Raw genomic sequence first — 16,975 nt, 5'->3', positions numbered from 1 at the left:
TTTGGGCTTTATTTAAATCCAAGACAAAACAGAATCATAATTCCTATCCTAACACTAAGCTTGAATATTATAGTTGCCATAAAATTCAGTTCTAGGGTTTTTTTTCCCCAAAAATAAGTTGTTTACTCCAGCATGAAAATTCTCCCTTGTGACTCTATGTATTTGCATTTTAAAATGGCTTGTTCCCATGTGACTAATTTAAGTAGAGAGTGTTCTTTGAACTTAATGTGTGCTCCATGATCAGGTCAATTTCATCATGCCAGCAAGTAGAAAATAGGCCAGAAATTGTTTAAACTATAGATTTGGCTGGAAATAAGTATAAGTTATATAAGTACAATGCAAAAATAAGATTGGGAAGTGTTTTTCTCAATATAGGAACTCTTAAATCATACACTATTTAAAAAAAAATTGAGCCAATGATTAAGATACTTTTGATTGTATAGCATCCCTAACATAATTATTGGCTGTTTTAATGCAACTTAATTTTGGTTCACAGATGCAAAATCAGTTAACTTTGCAGATTTCACCATTTCTTTCTTTCTCTTTTGTTTCTCTCTCACCAATTACTCAACTCTCCGACATATGCAAACTAAGTAAAATGATAAGCAAGAAGAAAATTTATTGGCACATGAATCCTGTAATTAAATACAAATTACAGAGCAATGCCTTCTTTTTTTTTTTTTGCTCGATAATATTCAGAGAAAAAAATAATCTCAGTAGAGCTTCAAGACATTTCCTTCTTTTACATTGTCTCCTCTCTCTTTTGTCATTATATCTCATCCTCTTTTGGTGCTTGTTCCTCAGTTCCCCCAAACCCTAACATTGACATGTCTCCAATTTAGTCTACCCACCTAATGTCCTCTTTCTACATATCTCCTGTATCTCACTTAATCAATATTTTTCCATCTGTATGCCATTTTCTGAGAAGTTCTTGTCGTCAGTCTGGACCTTTCCCCTGAATACAGACCATACAGACCATATTTTTTTCCTATACATACACACATACATACATACAAACACACATTTAATGTCTTCCATTTTAACTAAGCACCTGTTATATGCTGTGGGTGCAACTTTTGCACTTTGAAATGTGCCAAGAAAACTAAAATGGATTTCTTTTTAATGCTTTTTATTTGAATAAAAAATGGATCCTTTATAGAACTTAGCAACCTTGCATAAAATTTTTTCTTATTAAGTCAAGGCCATTTTATACCTTATTTTTTACTTTAAGGAAGTAGCTTATGGCTTATTTTTGATGATATATAGATTGTGATACATAATAGTTGAATTCCATTTTGAAGAATTGATATGCACAGCCAAACTGCCAGTACCGTTAAACTTCTGCTCTAAACTCATCATTATATAAAGGGTGAACACCAGCCCTATGACACTCCAAGAGATGATCTGATACCAAGATGGCAATTGAGTGACTTAAATGATGGATATGGTGTGAATACTGTAGACAAAGAGGTGATTCCTGACATAGGCAAAACAGAGCTAGACAGTGTGAGATTTCATCATGCTAGTCAAAATAGCACATGCCTTCAAACTTACAAATTTTTATTTCCAGAATTTTCTTTTTAATATGTCCAGATTATAGTAGATGATGGATAACTGAAACCACAGAGGACCGCTGGACTTGAAATGTGACACACCCAGAACCCACTTCTCCTATAGACTGCTCCACCTCAGCCTAACTTTGCACTTATCTTTCGCTTCTCATTGTTTTAGCCCCCTTCACACACACAAACACACACATTGAATCCTGTCCCCAGCCCAGCCAGTCATCTTTCAAAATCTGGTGTGTTTCTCATCACCTCCATTGCTGCAGCTTGGTCTCTCCACCCGTGTTTCCCACCTAGATCACTACAGCATGTCCCAAATGGGCTGCCGGGGGCAGTCTTTTCTCTAGAAAGGAAACAAGTGGCTGCTACTGGCCACTCCTTTACTCAAATATCTACAACTTTGGCTCTTCCTAAAAATAAGATGAAAAGTTTTATAGCAGCCTTCTACCCGGAGATTCCGATTACCCCCACTGATTTGCCTCCTGCTTCTCCTGCTCTGGCTCAGTCACACTGTTCTCCTTCTAGCCCTTCAACCCCTCTGGGACTTACTCAGCCAGACCTGCATGTCCCTGATCTGCCTTGCTTTGTCTGTGAACTCGTGGTTCATAGCTCACCGCTGTATCCCAAGAGTCTACAATTGTTTCTCAAACATGAAGACACTCAATATTAGTTGAATGAATGAGGGATTAACTCTATTTTTACTACTTGAGTACAAGCAGGAAAAACGGAATGAACTATTGGATTATCAGACTTGCCCATATTCATGTAAAAATATAATAATCCAAGTTGGTTGTAATGTGTAAAAGCAATATAAAAACATGCACTTTTAAAAGAGTACTTTTCCCTGCAATCTCAAAAAATGTGCCAATGAAGGAATCAAATGCATATTGAATTAATTGTTTCTGGGTTATTAATGAACTGCGCTGTGCTGTTGCTCTCAAAGCACTAAATATAGCTGATATTGAACTAAAGGCCTTTCATAATCCTTGAAATTTCCTTGCATTTCTTTAGAAAGACCCAGGCTTATAAGCAGTTTTAATGAGACATTATGCTGTTCGGAAGAAAAGAAATCATAGTTTCTGACCTCAAGGGCATTAATAAAATAATAGAGCAAAAAGCTCCAGGGAAATTAGTTTTTAGGAAGTAGACTCCAGTGGCTCATTGCACATTCTAAATAGCATCAGAGTAAGAATGACAGTCTGGCTGATTGGGTTTAGTGATGTGGATATATTTGGCTGCTACATTATCCAAACTGGATTGAAAACTACAAATATCAATGAAGTTTTACAAAGGCACAGTGGCTACTGGTTTCCGATTTACTGTAGGATTTCATGTCAGTGAGAATGGTAGGTACACCAAGGTGAGATCAGGACAGTTACAGCAGTGGGATTTTAACAAGTGAAGCTTAAGAATATTTCATTTTTCGTATTCTTGCCCCAATTTATTCAACCTACAAATATTTATGGACCAGTTACTATGTGTGAGTCAGTGTGTATGCCACAGGAGGTTTACAGTAGCAATCAAGACAATGAGCCCTACCCTCATGAAAAGGACAGAGAGAAAGACAGATAGACAGCCTGACAGATTGTGATGAGTGCTATAAGAGAAAGGAGAAGGATGCTTGCGGCGAGTTTAGCTATCATGTGTGATAAAGCTGCTCTGAATCTGAACATCTGTCCCCTCCCCAACTCATGCACTGAAATCTTTATCCTCCAAATAATGTTTTGATGACATGGGAGATTTGGGAGCTGAGGTAAGAATTAGTCCTCATGAAAAGCCTGAGAAAGACCTTTTCACCCTATAAGGAATCAGTGGAAAGGTGGCGGTCTGTGAGCCAGACAAAGAACCTTCACCCAACATGCCTCAAGGCACCTTTCAGGTCTTTGATCTTGTAGTCCCCAGCACTGAGAACTGTAAGCAGAATACTATTTTTTAAATTTTATTTTAAAGAGTGTAAAATTAAACACAACACAACAGAACATAAGAAAGTAATGTAAGAGACATAAATTTCAAAGTAAGACAACCAGAATCTTCACTATCTATCATATTGTCTTGTTTTTTTCCAAATAGTTGTCCATATCTTCACATACTGCGAATTCATACAGAACAACATGGTATAAAACTGATCTGAACAGGATGATGAAAGGTGTTTTAGATCTTCAAGACCAGACAATAGCGTGGTCAACAATGGCTGTCATAGTGTCTCTTATTCTCTTCAAAATAGCTCTCCGTATCTTCACATATGTTGAAATTAAACAACCAAAAACAGACTAAAATCACTCTGAATAAAAAATAATAGTATTGCTGGATTTCACATCATGACACTATGGAATCACACTGGGTACCGTAGTGTCTCTTTTTCTTCAAAGTAGTTGTTCATTTCATCATGAATTATATAATCAGTTCTCATAAACTGTTTAGAAGTTCTATACATGCATCATGTTTATCTCTACATGTATGTCTATCCTTTCTGCATTAGAGGGAAAAACAATGCACAGCAAGACAAAACAAAACAAATTCCTAGAAAAATATGAAATCAATAAGTCATATAAAACTGCAATACAAGGTGATCTACAATGGTTACTATGATGTCTCTTGTGATCTTCAATATAATTGTCTATATCATCAGGCATAGTATAATTGCATATAGCAGTATATAACAATATTAATAAAAGTGAAACGTTGGAGACATTATAAGACCTCAAAAGCAGGTAATAGTCAAACCAAAGTGGGTATCCTAGTGAATCTTGTCATCTTGAATGTAGTTGCCTATACTCTCAGACTTGATACTATCAATCATAGCAGATTCAAATAAAATCAGTCAATACAAAACAGCAATCTAACAAACCAGATTCAAATAATATCAGTCATAATAAGACAGTGTTAAGTTATACAGGGCTTCAGATTAAGATAATAGGAAATTAAGGATGATTACTGTTCTGTATCCTGCTATTTCTGGGATAGATGTTTGTGCCTTCAAATCTAGTACAAGTAGACAAACTGGAACAGAATATATTCCATCTAAACAGAATGATGAGAGCAATGTGGATTTTAAATCCTAATACACTATTATTGAGTTGTATAAGCCATTCAGTTTGTGCCATTTTGTTGTAGTAGCCTAAGTGGACTCAGAGAACTAAACTAGTGTAAAAAGTCAGCCTGATGATTCAGAAACAATCCACGAAGTATTTGACTATCATATGTATGTGCTTTTTCTTTAAAATCATCCAGGTCTGTGGTCTAGGCCCTGGTTTTTTTTCCTTGCTTTCTATGAGACATTATATGTCCAGTTCTTGTTTCCTTCCACCAATGATGAAAATTGGAAGGGGAAGTAGAAGGGTGCCGTTGCCCTTTCTGTATTAATTCACTGACTTTGTGCCTTTTGCCTTTATGAGGTCTCTCTCATGTTGAAGTAAAAATGTCACACTCTCCAGCCTTACTGACCTAATTTTATTTTTCCTCAAAATCTCCATTCTTTTCCCCTTTTCCCTTATTTATGTAGACTTTCATGAAGATACATTTGAATATATGTCTGAGACTTGAGTACATCCAAAAGACAAAGGTGCTAAATGTTAATTCAATAGAATGAATCACACCTTCCATTTAGTTTTTCATGTCTTTTTACACTAAATTATTAGCCACTATATTTCAAAAGAATGAGTATGTTCTAATGTTATTTATATAGTGTCTGATATAGGTGGTGGTTGAGACTAGATTAAATTGTTCCAGACTAAAACAAATCTCTTGCCAAAAGAATTTTAAACTCTTAACCTGAGTCCTGAACTAAGGTAGCACACAATAGACACCAATACACTGTACACATGAAATGGCTAATTACAATAGACAAAGCAAGACAGAAGCCACATTCAGTATGTTATATCTAGTTGTAAAGGTGACCAACCATGTTGTTATTTCTACTTGATAACCAACTCCAGAATGGAGAAGGCCAGAACTATGTAAAGATGAGAATACCAGAAGGTGGGATTATTGGGAGGAGTCTTGAAAACTGGCTGCAATCTCATTCAAAAAGCCTAATGCTAGCCTATAAACCAAGGGCTGCAACTAAGTACTGCCTGCCTCTGAGCTTCTGTCAAGTAACATATGGAGCCTTTAGAAAATGAAATTTAAAGATTATCTCAAGCAGGACCTACCTTTAGATTAGTGTTGGCCTACTGTGCAATTCAGTGGTTCTTTCATTGGATCATTTTCTATGTTCAGTTTCCAAGGAAGTATATGCTCTCTTCCATGGAACGTTTGCTTTCTTTATAATGTTTTAAATGCTATTTTTAAGTCTCTTGTGTTTAAGGTATTGCTATTCTTGAAATGTTACTAGACAATATATAACAAATAAGAAAAAATAAATACTTCACCATTTTTCTTGCCCTTTTCTATAGAAGCATGAACCGTGTGAGCTAATTGTAACTTTAAATAGGATACTGGGAGAAATGAGAAATAGTGTCACAGTGGCAGAAATCCCACAATAAATTTGTTCTGTCAGCACTCTGTGATTCCACAAACCAATGCTCTTTTTAGATTAATCAAGAAATCGTCAAACGATATTAGAAAGAAAATGCTGTTTTGTAAGGGGAAGACAGCTTTTATGTAGAAAGAGAGAATTTGTGTGGCCACGTAGTAAATAAGAAAATGCATGTGTGTATTTTTGTATATTCTTGGTTTTATTGAGAAAAATAGAGATATTTACTTTCCTTTAAAATTGTTCTTGCTGAAATAAACCTTATAAGAAACTAGGAACTTGTTCTTACCATCCCCTGCAATTGAATTGTATTTACTGAAATTCTCAAATCAGCTTCTTATTCTTGTAGCTGGGATGCCTCTTGGATTAATTCAGCAATGTGACCAAAGCAGGCAGCCTGTCAGAAGCACATGGAGAGCTTGCCTCCTTTCCTTTCCTTTCTCTATTGTTTCTGCATTTTGATTGCTTTCATCCCACCATTGAACCTCCTGCATCTCAAATTACAGTATGCTCACCAAATGCAAGATTTCTCCTCCTACCCACCCTCTTTGCCTCCCCCAGTGACATCTCACTTCATTCCCAGCAAAAACATTGCCATCTCCTCCGAGCTCACTCTGTTTACATTGTTCTGCTCTTTCCTCTTTCCTCCTTGGCATGCTGGTTTCATCAATTTCACCAAATGACTTTCCTGGCAGCTGTGAAAAGAAAACCCAGAGCAAGTTAATAGCAATCTAATACCGCACTTTTTGCCATTTTTCTAAAATGTACAGAACTGTTTGGTCATTGGATTGATTTTTAATGATCCAAATGATCAGCTGTTTCAACACTGCACTGCAGCAGCTTGGTAATAAATAGGAAAAGGGAGGGGCTTGGACACTGGGTGTCACTTGGTGCTAGATAAATAATCTCTGAAACACCAGCCAAAGAGCAAGAGAAGATAGAGGCCTTTGCCAACTTGCATATTAACATTTTTAAACAAAAATGCTTAGCTGTGTAGTTTCATATATGAATAAATGGAACTAAAACAAGATATTTTTGATGAGGGATTAGATAGTCATTCATAGGATTAGGAAAGAAAACACAGTATAATTCTCAACATAGCTGATGCATAGCTAGCAATTTATATTGTTGCATATGCACAGGGTATGTACCAGCTGATCTAGACTCACCTTTATAAAAGGCTTTATTTAAGCATGTCTCTCAGAAATACTGTAACAGTCTTACCTCACTGGTACATGTGTGAAGGGAGAAGCTTTAGTGTTATATAGTATGGTTTTCCTTGGAGAGAGGGTACTATTTTGTTTTTAAATATTGGAGCTTAGTTACCTATAATAAAGTAACCCAGGTGGGCTAACTACCTATCTGTTGAGTTTCCATTTTCCGTATACTTGATTCATGTAGTCCCTTGCGTAGCCAAGGTCAGACAGCTAACTAATATGCTGACCCACAGCTCCTTGAACCAGAGGGTGTCATGAACAGGCCAATTTTAGCCCCAGCACTGGGAAAAGTGACCCAGAGGCATTCTTGGCTGATGATATCAGGAGCATGGCCTTTGTATTTGAAAGACTTTGTCGCCTTTCTTTCCATCTCATGTTATAGGAAAATTAGTTTCTTGTTGAAGAACAGATCTTGAGAACGGTAGAAAAGGCAATTGAACCTTTGTTTGAGAATTTTTGTATTCCTTGGATGAATGAGGTTAGTACTGGCTTGTATGGCAGCATTTTTTATGTTTTTGAAATGTTAGAAATCTGTGGCAACAAAGTAAAACATTATATTTATTCTGGGAGAGGGTTGGAGGTAAAGAATAAAATGAGACAAATTTGTGCTTGAGATGTTTAATGTTCTTTAACTATGTTAAGTTTTGAGAAGTAACGTGTATAATAACAATATACATATTTTAACAAGTGTTTAAAAAGTTGAATAAAAATCAATTATTTTATAAAATGTTTAAAAAATTAAATCAATAGAGAAAAAAGGGGAAACTTTTAGATTACCAATTGCACTTATTTTTACCTCTGAAAACAAAATCACTTGTGTATTTTATAAATATATAATATCATCTTGGTTTACAACATACTACTTTGACCATTTGTTGGTCAGTGTGCGTTTTTAAGCATCTTCAGATCTGTCATACATTTAGGGCTTAGAAGTCATTGGGAGGTAAAGAAATGTGGAATTTTCTCAGGAATTCAGCAATGATCAGAGACACAGAGCAGGATTTTTAAAAATTACAAACAATGCCAAAATGAATAGCAAGTGTGTGTGTGGAGTGTGTATGTGTATTTTTACATGAGCAACTATTTTAATAGGTTATTATAAGTATTATAATATTTTTTCTTACCAAATGGTATGTGTGTTTTATATTTTCAGAAGTCTTCTACATTATATTCCTAAGAAATTATTCCCAGCCTGTACACCCACCAAGTGTGTATGGCTGTGTTCCCTATCCCCTCACCATCACCTGATATTTTTAACCTTTTTTTAAAAAACTTACTGTTATGATAATCTAAATACCTCATTGCTCATGCTTTTTTTGTTTTTGTTTTTGTTGTTGTTTTGTTTTCTTTTTGTTTTTGGTTGCCAGTGAAATTCAGTATCCCATAGCTGCTTGCAGTTTTCTTTCTATGGTGCTTATTTGCACCCATCTCTTATTTTTTCAGTTGTTTGCTTTATTTTAATTAAATTATAGGCCCTCCCGAAGGTCTACTAGCATAAGAGCTTCCATGGTGTGTATACAGCTGACCCTGCCCGCTCACCTCCTGTCTGTAATTGCTTGGGAAGCTTACATTATCCAGCCTTTCACGTTCTATACCACTCTTTTCCTTCTCCCTTAATTTAACATTCCCACTGTTGGAGTCAGTAGGTTAGATGTCAAATATTTGAAGAGGCCAAGGAAGACAAATATGCACTGAGTTCTTACATGTGATGTATGTTTAATCTGCACCCTCTCATTAAACCCCAAACAAATCTAAGAAGTATGAATCATTGCTATTTTCCTGATGGAAAAATCCAGGTTCAGTGAAAGTTGAGAAAAGAGCCCACAGTAAATAACGTGATAACAGGAGATGTCAGATCTGTCTGATAATACCACAACTTTTGCTGCTTCCACCAAACCATGCTTTCTTTAGAAAAACTTCTGTTAACCTACAGCATAGATCAGCTAGATTATACTGGAGGCTCTGGTGAGATGTGACTGAGAAAACTAAATTGGAGATTTAGGCTTATCCCTCTCAAGCTTTTGTTGGGTACTAGAGAGAGACCACTGAAAAGAGGGATAAAGTTACACCTGGATTTGGAAAAAAGAAAAGCAAAATGGGAAAGACAGTGTCAAAAGTGCTGAGAATTAGGTATTCATTTTAGTGAGCCAGAGTGTGCTGCATGGCGGAGAAAGAGAAATTCATACTGTCCAAGTATGAATGCAAATGTGCGTCTCAGTGTTGTGAGCTACTGATGAAACCACATCAAAAGAGAAACAGCAGCAATGACATGACCTGGAGAACAGTTCATATGCCATTCAGACCATGGTGGCACAAGCTGAAGGCTAGCACAGCAGGTCCCCAGTCACAAGCAGATCCACATTACTAGAGGTTTGCCTTCACAAGAAGATTCGTTACACTTTGTTTATCCAAAAACAAAGCTGTGGGTAGCAAGATTACTAGAAATGTGTTCTTGAAGGATAAACAACAATTATGATAGCTTAGGCCATAGGCTTTTGGTAAATTCCATCTGGTACTTTACAAATCAGCTCATTATTCTGCCGTTCTTCTGAATGTGTTAGTCTGCAATATATCACTGTCACAAATTAGTCACCTAATGTTTCTCTGAAAGCGATTTAGCGTAAGCACACCCACATTGTAGTATGGAGCAGTAAAACAGGTCTTTGCTTGATCCTCTAAATGGAAATCAGCCTAAAGTGCAATTTGATTTCCAAAGGAGTTTTGGCACACACATCATCTTCTGGTTTTTGAAGTTGGGATGTCAAACCTCCCTGGTATTAACAATATCATATCATAGTAGAAATCTCTTTGTTGTCCCCAAAAACTCCAAGAGAAATACAGCTTATAGATAAGTTAAGAATTTGCAGATGGAACATGTTTGGTTTGTTTTTATTTACATTTGTTGTTACAGGTGTTAACATGATTGTTTTTTCAACAGTAGCAATTATGATTGTGGAAATTAACTTCAATATCTAATTTTAAATTTTTTTGTGGCTGATGAGCTCACTCACCAGATATTTAGAAAGAAAAGTGAGAAAACATAAATATCGTTCACCTGTTGAACTTAATTACCTATGGAGAAGGAATCTTGTTTGGATCATAATAAATACTTCATGGCAAAATGTGACAGTTAAGATGGCTTTGGCTGCAGGTTTGGAGCTGCCGATCTTATGGCTCAATATAAATAAGGGAAATTTACTTTTATCAGAAAGGGTCCAGGTGGGCTTAATAATTTCTTTATTAAATTGGGTTTTCATTGGCCATTGTAGTGTAGTATCCCTTTGCTCCAAATGAGTCATCACTGACACACGGTGGCCATAACCAGGCACCAGGTTCAGGGGCAGAAAATGAACCCTTTCTTGTCTGAAAAAGAATTACCAGAATATTTTTTAAGAGAGCAAGAACTGGGTAACACCACGAGTCCCTTCTTTCCAGTTCTGGAAGGGAACTGCAGTTAACTCATCCACGTCAATTTCAAAGTATAAAACATCAGTGTGGGATTTTTTTTTCTTTATTCTAAACTCAATTACACCCAAGACTGAGACTTGGCCTCAGCCATTGTTTTGCCCTTCCCAGCTCTAGGGATGGCAGGTGGGCTCTCACAGCAAGTTTGCTGGGGCCAGAAGCATTGGTAGACTAGAAAATAAAGGTTTGCAGCGGGGGTGATGAAACCCAGGCTCTGCCTGCACCCCAGGAGATGCAGCAGGAGCCCATCGGGGATGCTGCTGATGAACCCATGAAAGTGCCCATAAGACAGGGGCAGTTTTCAGCATCTGCCAGGTCCCCAGTATAAGAGACCATTTTATGACAGTGCCAACTTAAGGGGAAAATAGGGTAGGGGAACCCTTTCTTTCATCACCAAGAGATGATAGGGCTGGAAAGCCAGGAGGGGAAGGCACGTCCAATCCTCACTCTGCCCCCTGAGCTCATTCTGCAGTGGGCCCTGCGGGAAGGAGATGCAGTGTGAAGTTCGGGCTGTAATCTGGAAGGGATGCTCTAACTGCTAAATATAATCTGGGTTGATTGTTGAAAGTGAATGTGAAACTCTCTTACGAGACACCCTCGATGAAAAATGCTAGAAGGGGCATTGGGAAACCAAAATAAAGTGTATTGATACCTGTCACGTGTCTTCACTTTTAACAAATGTGTTATGGCATTGATATTCATTTACAAGTATTTTAAAGATATCTTGATAATGCCATGTGACATTTTTATCTCGCATATTTTTTTCTTTCTTTTACTATTAGACAGGAAAGTTAAGGAAGATGATTTATACCTTCTATCAAATGATCTGATATTTAAAATGCCTGTGCTGCTAGGCCTCGTGGTACACATCTATGATCTCAGAATTCTGGAGGACCACAAGTTCAAGCCCAGCCTGGGTAACCTAGTTATATAAGAAGAAGCTGTCTCAAAATTAACAACAACAACAACAAAATAAGACTTATGGGGCAGGAGCTGTCTGGCAAACGTGAGGTCCTGAGTTTGACTCTTAGTAGCAAAACAAACATAAAATTTTTAAAATAAACACATAAATAATAAATAAAAATAATGCCTGGGGATGTAGCTCACTGTAAAAGCCCAGCGTTCAATTATCAGTATAACTGATTGTATAACTAATCAGTATAACTAATTAATGAAGAATTAAAATACAGAATAAAAATCTGGGCCCCAGCAAAACTTTTCCAGACAGGTCACAGATAAGATATAGAAAGCAGTTGCCATTGTAGGGGAGGAAAAGTTGGTCTTAATAATAGTATTCTCTCCCAGTCTATGCTCCCTGTCCTTTGTCTTCTTTACCCCTTCTTCCCTTCAGATATCTTTGAACAGGAACTGTAGGACTGTCACTTGCCATCTGTATCCAGAGTCTAAGAGAAGCCACCACAGATTGGTCCCAGAGTTGCTTGATCAGTCTCTATCTGCAACATTCAACATTCCCAGAGCCATATCAGCAGCCTCATCCCAGAGGATCCTAATCAGTGAATGTTTAAAGGAATCAGGGAGAAAAGGGATATTTTCACTTACGTTGTCCCTGCTTCTGGTATAGTTCCTATTTTCTTAAAGCGAGATGGGAATTTCAAAAATCAGTGAAGGATTTTTCTGACAATAAACACTGGGTGCTCACCCACTGACTTTCTGTTTTTTAAATTTTAAAGGGAAAAGGTCAGTGAGAAAACAGAAACCCTGAAAGTAAACTTATCCTTTGATCATCTATGCTACTTTATTTATTTATTTATTTATTTTGTCTTTTTCCTTTTTATCAGTACCGGGGATTGAACTCACGACCGCCTGCTTGCAAGGCAGGCGCTTATGCCGCTGAGCTAAACCCCCAGCCCCCATCTATGCTACTTTATTTGTGAAAAAAAAAAAAAAATTAAAGATCTTACGTCTTTATTCATTCTACAATTCTTGGAACTAAGAACAACAGAGGAATTCATGCGCCAGATTAAATTCTTCTTCACTCATAACATGCTTTTCAGAGAGGGAAGTATAAAATATAGCCCAACAATCAATAGCACATTAATACTTTTTTTCATCAGATTTTAAAACAATTGCTTATACTCTGCCTGTTTGTATTTGTTAAGTGATTTGGGTGGCCCATAGTGATGATTTCAGTGTCAGAGTAGGCTAGTTGTAGTGAGAAGCAGGCAGCTGAACATTTCAGGGGATCAGCATTATGGATGCAGCCTCCAATCAGGGCCCTAGAAATAGCGGAGCAGAGAAGTAAGTGCGAGGTGAAGGAGAAGGTATCTGTCAAAGGTGGGCAGCTAGGAATTCATAACTAGCCTTGCTCTTACTTTTTTACTCAAATTCACGTAATTTTATAATTAGTTATATTCCAGTGATTTTAAAACTATAAAATTATTCTGAAACATGGGGTTCTAGTTTTAATATAGCTTCCTATTTTTAAGCTTTCCATAATTTTGAGGGTCCCAGAATGGCTCAAGGCCTTCCCACTGAACCATGTCCCCAGTCCTTAAAAACAAAAATTTTTAAGCGAAGTCTCCCTAAGTCATTAAATGACCCAGGCAGTCTTCCTGCCTCAGCTTCCTAGAGTGCTGGGACTATAGGACTACACATGTGTCACCGTGCATGGTTTTAATGATTATTTAAATGATCATTTAATAATTATTTAAAGGATTATTTTTAATAATTGTTTTTCATATGAATGGCATTTTTCTCCCTGAGAAATAATTTTGTCATTTTGAATTCTTCCATCCATAAAGCTAAGTAAAATCATAGTATCTCACATTTTCTAATCTCTCTCTTCCTTTCCCTCTCTTTCTCCCTGTGTCTCCATCCCATACACATACATTTTATCTGAAGCAAATTGACATTCAGTGAAGAAAACTGTTTGAGAAAAATAAGACGCAAATATTTTGACTGAAGGTGTAATAGATGTCAGTGAAAGGAAAGAGCGCTGTCTAGAACATCTGGAAGTGGCTATGGATGTAGATACACTGTCAACTCCACTCTGTTTGAGTCTTGTAATTTACATCCCTTGCCTGTGGAACCATTCATCCAAGGTCAAACTAATTCATTGTGGTGATTCAGTGTTACAATATAGCAATGAATTTTAAATTCCTTTATTTTTGGAGCGAAAGAAAATTTATGAACAGAAAAATAACATTTCTTGTATGGTTTCTTAAATCATTAAGGTTTTGAATGCAAGCAAAATAAACTCAGACTATAGAAACAATGGGTGTCTATGGTTACTGTAAAGAAACTAGATTTCAGAGACAAGTGAAGCTGGGCCTTGTGGCACTTAGGAAACTGAAATGATGGCAGCAGCTGTTTTGGGGGCCCTACAGGTTTCCAGTTCCTCTTGTCACTGATTTCTGCTCTCTCCTGCCTTCTCTCTGTAATTGCCGCCCCCTCTATGGTCGGTCAGTTTGTACCTGATCCCATGGAGTGTCTTCAGAGATGCAGCTCAGCTGGAGTTGCTTAGTCCCACTTTACCTGGGCCCCTTCATATTCCTAAAAGATGATTACTAGCATGACACAGGTAGCTTTATTAAACTTTATTAAACTCCAGCAGCTCAGCTGGAGTTGCTTAGTCCCACTTTACCTGGGCCCCTTCATATTCCTAAAAGATGATTACTAGCATGACACAGGTAGCAGTGAGTCCAGTTTCTGTAGCTGTTCCAATCAGGTCTTATCAGAATCAGGCAGAGGGAAAGCAAGCATTTCAGGTGTTAAAGGCAAGTGTAAATAGTCATATTTGGCATCACGACTGATTTATAAGATAATGATAATAAGTAACTCAATATAAAAATCTCACTGAGTGCTTCTTGTGCATCAGCCCTTAGTATGCATGGGGTGAGGTACACTAGAGACAAAACAGCCAAAAAATCCAAAAAAGGAAACGATACTAAAACAAAAAAATCACTGCTGCTATGGTAATTATGTTTTAATGATGATTTTTAATCATCTACTTAAGAGATACTGAAAAATAAGAGTCGCTATGTTCCATACATAAACAAACAATGTAAAAATAACAATGTGTTTATTCAGATGAGTCTGTATACATGCAATATATGTCATAAATATATGCATTTGTAGACAACAGAGTCATATTTGCTTTTAGTTACTTGTTTAGCTGTCAGTGGAGTGTGAATGTGTATTTGCATGTACCGATGTGGTGGTGGGAGCACTGGCATTTTAAATGGTAAATGACCACTACTGCCTTTGATGCACCCACTTCCAACTTCCTGTTAAAATGCGTACGAACACCCACACCTGAAAAACTTAATTACAAAAGCATTAAATATCAAGACTATGGTTCAATGACAGAATATTAAAGAAATAGTAAGTTAGATTAAAAACATAAATGACAAAGCACTCATCCTATTCCGTTACAAAATAAGGTTAAAATTTCTTTTTTAGTTTTGCCTGAGCCCTAAATTTTATCTACTATATATTACTCCTGTGTCACCATCTTTTTTTCTGAAAGAGATATACCAACTAACTGCAAAGTAGATGAAAATTAAGAGAGTTAGAACCAAAAAGTGTGTGGGGGGTATCCCAATGAGACTACCCACCAGTGGACCCGTATCACCGCCTGAGGGGTTTACTGAGAATCATAACCTTGGTGAACCACATTCTACTGCACTGCTTACTCTAATGAACCAGTAAGAGTGAAAAGGTTTGACTAATTCCGTTTCCATGTACTATCTATTAAAGTAAAAACCCCTCTCAGGCTCCAAATTCAGAGGTCTTGTAAAAACCATCATAGTAATCTAAAAATCAGTGATAAAACTTTTCCTAGGAAGAAAAAAAAAAGAGCAGAAGGAAATACAACAATTTGTATTTGGGGAGCAGGATTTTGGATCGCTTGATTCTTTTGTCTTTTTCTTTGGATTTCCCATGATGAACTTGCCTTTCCTAATGAAATAGTTTCATTTCTAAAAAGCTTCTTTAAATCCTTTTGTATCACCTGAAAAAGAAGCTCTTTGATAAGGTGCACACTTCATAAGTAGGTTGCCAAAATGTGTCAAAATAAAGTTTTGAGAAAATTAGGGCTCTACTTTTTTTTTTCAAGAAATAGCAAACTAAAGGAGATGCAATCTACTCATGTTGTTAGTAGACACAAAATTTAGTATCAACAGTTTTGAAATTGTATGTCTATTAGGCATATTCTGGGTATAAAAGAATGCTTTTGAAGTTCTTCTTTTTTATTTTTTATTTTAAAGAGGGTAAAAGTAAACATAACAAAACAGAACAAAGTAGATCAGAAGGAAACAATGTAAGTGACACTGATTTCAAAGCAAGACAACAGGAAATCTACCATGGCTATCATATTGTCTTCTTGTTTTCTTCTAAATAGTTGCCCATATCTTCACACACAATGAATTCATACAAAACAAAATAGTATTAAACTGATCAGAACAGAGTGATGAGAGCATTATAGGCCTTCAAAACCAGACAATAGGGAAATCAACAATGGCTGCCATAATGTCCCTCATTCTCCTCAAAATAGCTGCCCATACCTTCCTATATATCGAAATCAAATAATGCTAAACAGTCTAAAATCACTCTGAACAAAGAATACTAGCATTATTGGATTTCACAGCACAACGATATGGTATCAGCAATGGATTCTTCTTTTAAAAAGTTTTATGTGGGGCATTTTTAGGTTCACAGTAAACTTGAATGGAAGGTACAGAGATCTCCATATATCCCAAGCCTTCACAGGGGCATACTCTTTCCATTATCAATATCCTGTATCAAAGTGGTGCATTTGTACAACCACCAAACTAACCTTAACACATTATCAACAAAAGTTCATAGTTTACATAAGGTTTTACTGTTGGTGCTGTTACTGTATACTTTATGAGTTTGGACAACTCTATAATGATATGCGTACACTATTACTACATCATGCAAACATTTCTAATACCTTGCCATGTCTGATTGTGATGCTTGTTCTGTCTCTTTATATTTTCTTTGCATCTCAGTAGAATTTGTAGTTTTTCTTTAGTATCCTGATATAAACTGTTCTACAAAAACTGCTGGCAATAGAGCTTATGTGGTAGCATGATGGAAAGAGAAGGGAAGTATTCTATAATCCAACACTGAGGACTCCTCTTTTGGTGAATCTGGGCCTCTGAACTATTTTCTCAGATTTTTTTTTTTTTCCCACCCTCGCCTAAGGGAGGGTAGCTTGAATAGGCTGGAATCTGATGTGCTCTTTCGTCCATATGAAGTCCATATGAAGT

General features: G+C 36.7%; 1 protein-coding gene across 16 annotated transcripts in view; it reads left to right on the top strand.

Annotated features, from left to right (window-relative positions):
* Positions 1-16,975, top strand: part of Pde4d (3',5'-cyclic-AMP phosphodiesterase 4D) — a 1,361,839-nt gene that overhangs the window by 830,303 nt on the left and 514,561 nt on the right. Inside the window, exon 1 of one of the 16 annotated variants that reach the window (XM_063258699.1) lies at positions 6,983-7,734. The exons of the other annotated variants lie outside the window; for them this stretch is intronic. Within the exon in view, the coding sequence (XP_063114769.1) occupies positions 7,730-7,734 (5 nt within the window). The 5' untranslated portion in view covers positions 6,983-7,729. Of the gene's footprint in view, positions 1-6,982; positions 7,735-16,975 lie in introns of those variants that run through there. 16 annotated transcript variants of the gene reach the window in all.

The sequence above is a fragment of the Cavia porcellus genome, unplaced genomic scaffold (assembly GCF_034190915.1).
Source record: "Cavia porcellus strain 051 isolate PalLab524CR breed Dunkin Hartley unplaced genomic scaffold, mCavPor4.1 scaffold_11, whole genome shotgun sequence".
NCBI classification, from domain to species: Eukaryota; Metazoa; Chordata; class Mammalia; order Rodentia; family Caviidae; genus Cavia; species Cavia porcellus.
This window is presented reverse-complemented; position numbering and strand designations above follow the sequence as displayed.